General features: G+C 43.9%; 1 protein-coding gene across 1 annotated transcript; it reads left to right on the top strand.

The window, feature by feature from the left end:
* The first annotated feature begins 602 nt into the window (after positions 1 to 602).
* Positions 603 to 2,291, top strand: LOC119589527 (arrestin homolog). Its single transcript, XM_037938126.1, has 3 exons — positions 603 to 726; positions 828 to 1,183; positions 1,327 to 2,291. Exons 1-3 carry the CDS (start codon positions 684 to 686, stop codon positions 2,071 to 2,073), a joined length of 1,146 nt encoding a protein of 381 aa, XP_037794054.1. The 5' UTR covers positions 603 to 683; the 3' UTR covers positions 2,074 to 2,291.
* The last annotated feature ends 281 nt before the right edge of the window (positions 2,292 to 2,572 follow it).

Here is a 2,572-nt window from a genome sequence, read left to right as displayed (position 1 = left end):
GCATTTATCTAGCATATCCAAAAGTATCCACTATTGCACTTACTATTTAGTGTTACTTGTGATCACCTATATCCTTTTATGTTGTTTTCTCTAAAATAAACGCAAGTAAATATTATTACAAGAGTAGAATGTGCATAGGTTAAAGACGCAAAATCTAAAATATTTTTATGACGGGAAATAAAATATATGCTGTGAACTTCATCTTTAAAGGTCACTTGTAATTCGCTGATTCTGTCATATATGAATTTTGTTGATGGAAGCGTATATAGATATGATACATTTATAGCACATGGCAAAGAGTAATGATGGACCATCTGTACCGGTAGACCTTCTTGACATACTGACAGTCCTCATGTTATCCAAAATGATTAGTTTTTTCTCTTATTTCATTTTTTTTCTTTTCTTTCTTTCTTTATTCTTCTTTTTGATAAACCGCATGACTGTACTTATAATGACCAACCCCATACTCAGTGGCAGAAATGCAAGAGGATAAACCATGACTAAACAAGCCTACAAGTAAAATCAGCCTAACTCCCAGGAAGTGTTGGTGTCTGACTACTACTAATCTCATTACGTGAGCGTGGTCGTATAAGAACCGCCTTCTAGCGTTGCTCGGCATCAGCTTTCCTCCGACAATCTTCGGGATTTAACACACTCCTGCGAGTCTACCAACAGCCAGTTTAATGGTTAACGCCGTTAAGGTCTTCAAAAAAACTTCACCTAATGGTAACCGATAAAGTTGCTGTAGTTTACGTGTGTAATGACTTGCGTCATTGTAACTGAATATAAAAATGTAACAAACTAATAATCCTAATTTTCCAATTTAGGTAAGGTCACCGCGTATCTAAGTCGGCGGGACTTCGTGGACCACGTCACCCACACCTCTCCCGTGGACGGTGTGGTGGTCGTGGACCATGACTACCTGCGAGGAAGGAGGGTCTTCGCGCGCGTGGCGGTCACGTACCGCTACGGCCGCGAGGAAGATGAGGTCATGGGACTTCACTTCAGCAAGGAGCTCGAGCTGGTCAACACCGAGGTCGCTCCTCATGCTGGAGACGTCCAGATGACCGACGTGCAGGAACGACTCATCAAGAAGCTGGGTGCCAACGCCTACCCCATCACCGTGAACCTTCCGGAGAGCGCCCCCTGTTCCGTCTCCCTCGACGGCGGGAGTGAGGGTTCTGTATGTATACCTGCATGTTTTTTTCTGCTTTTACTGAATATATTAAAAGACATTCTCGTCTTATGAAATAGCATGTCACTGGCTGCTAAAACGATAAAAAGTTGTTGGAATCATATGTATATCAGAGTTCCCATTTGAAACAGACCCAGCCTCTTGGTGTGATCTACGATCTTAAGCTGTATGTTGCTGATCGCAAGGAGGAACGTCCTCACAAGCGGAACTCCGTCGGCTTTGCTGTCCGAAAGGTCCAGTACGCCTGTCCTGGCTCCAGCAACCGTCAGCCCCAGACCCTGGTCAGCAAGGGCTTCACTCTTTCTCCAGGAAGGCTCAACCTTGAGGTCACTCTGCCTCGCGACGTCTACTTCCATGGACAGCCCATCGAGGCACAGCTTTCCATCAACAATGTGTCCAAGAAGACCGTGAAGAACATCAAGGCTGAGGTTGTGCAGCACGTGGAGGTCACCATGACCAACACTCACTTCAGCCGAGTCGTGGCTTCACTCGAGTCTCGCGAAGGATGTCCCATCACCCCAGGATGCAACCTCACCAAGAATTTCTCCCTCAACCCTGTTGCCTCCGTCAACAAGCGACGCTTCGGCATCGCCCTCGACGGCCAAGTCAAGGACCAGGACGCCAACCTGGCATCCTCTACCTTGGTGGCAGAAGGTAAGAACGTTAACGACGCCTTGGGCATCATCGTGTCCTACTCAGTCCGCGTGAAGCTGAACTGCGGCGCCATTGCCGGCGACCTGACTGCCGACCTTCCCTTCAAGCTGGTGCACCCCGATCCTGCCTCTGCCAAGGCTCCACTGCGCAAGACTCAGTCTGCCGATATCGAAGTCGAGGAATTTTCTAACTTGCGACGTGGTCAGTCCATTGCTGAGGAATAAATTAGATTTGAACTTCTTATCTTGAACGAGATCTGGCCTACGAATTGGTGAAGCTGCTGATGTAATTGTTCAAAGCTTTCAATTTTGTCAAAGAGAAAAAGAGTGAAATTCAGTTATATTACCATCATAACTGACGATATCATGAACAATCAGACTATTGGCATTCCATTGGATAACCATAATGAGATTAACAGTAGAAATAAAGTACACATCTGTCACTCTCTTTTCATAACCGCAACCGCCTAACCAGTGATCATATTTAAATAAGTGAAATGTTTCATTTTTTTAAACTGTGATTCGTTTATTCATCGATCTAATTAAAAAAGATTGAATAAAAAAAATAAATGGATTATAAGATGGAATTAAAAAAATGTTGGGACAATGACAATAATAGCGATACTAATGACTGTTATATTTTGCCTATTATATCGGTATCATTAGTCATTGGATATTCATCTTACAAAAAGGTTTTATTAAATACCTCATGAAAACTGTACAA

The sequence above is a fragment of the Penaeus monodon genome, chromosome 25, assembly GCF_015228065.2.
Source record: "Penaeus monodon isolate SGIC_2016 chromosome 25, NSTDA_Pmon_1, whole genome shotgun sequence".
NCBI lineage: Eukaryota > Metazoa > Arthropoda > Malacostraca > Decapoda > Penaeidae > Penaeus > Penaeus monodon.
The sequence above is the reverse complement of the archived record's forward strand: the minus strand, read 5'-3'. Positions and strand labels throughout refer to the sequence as shown.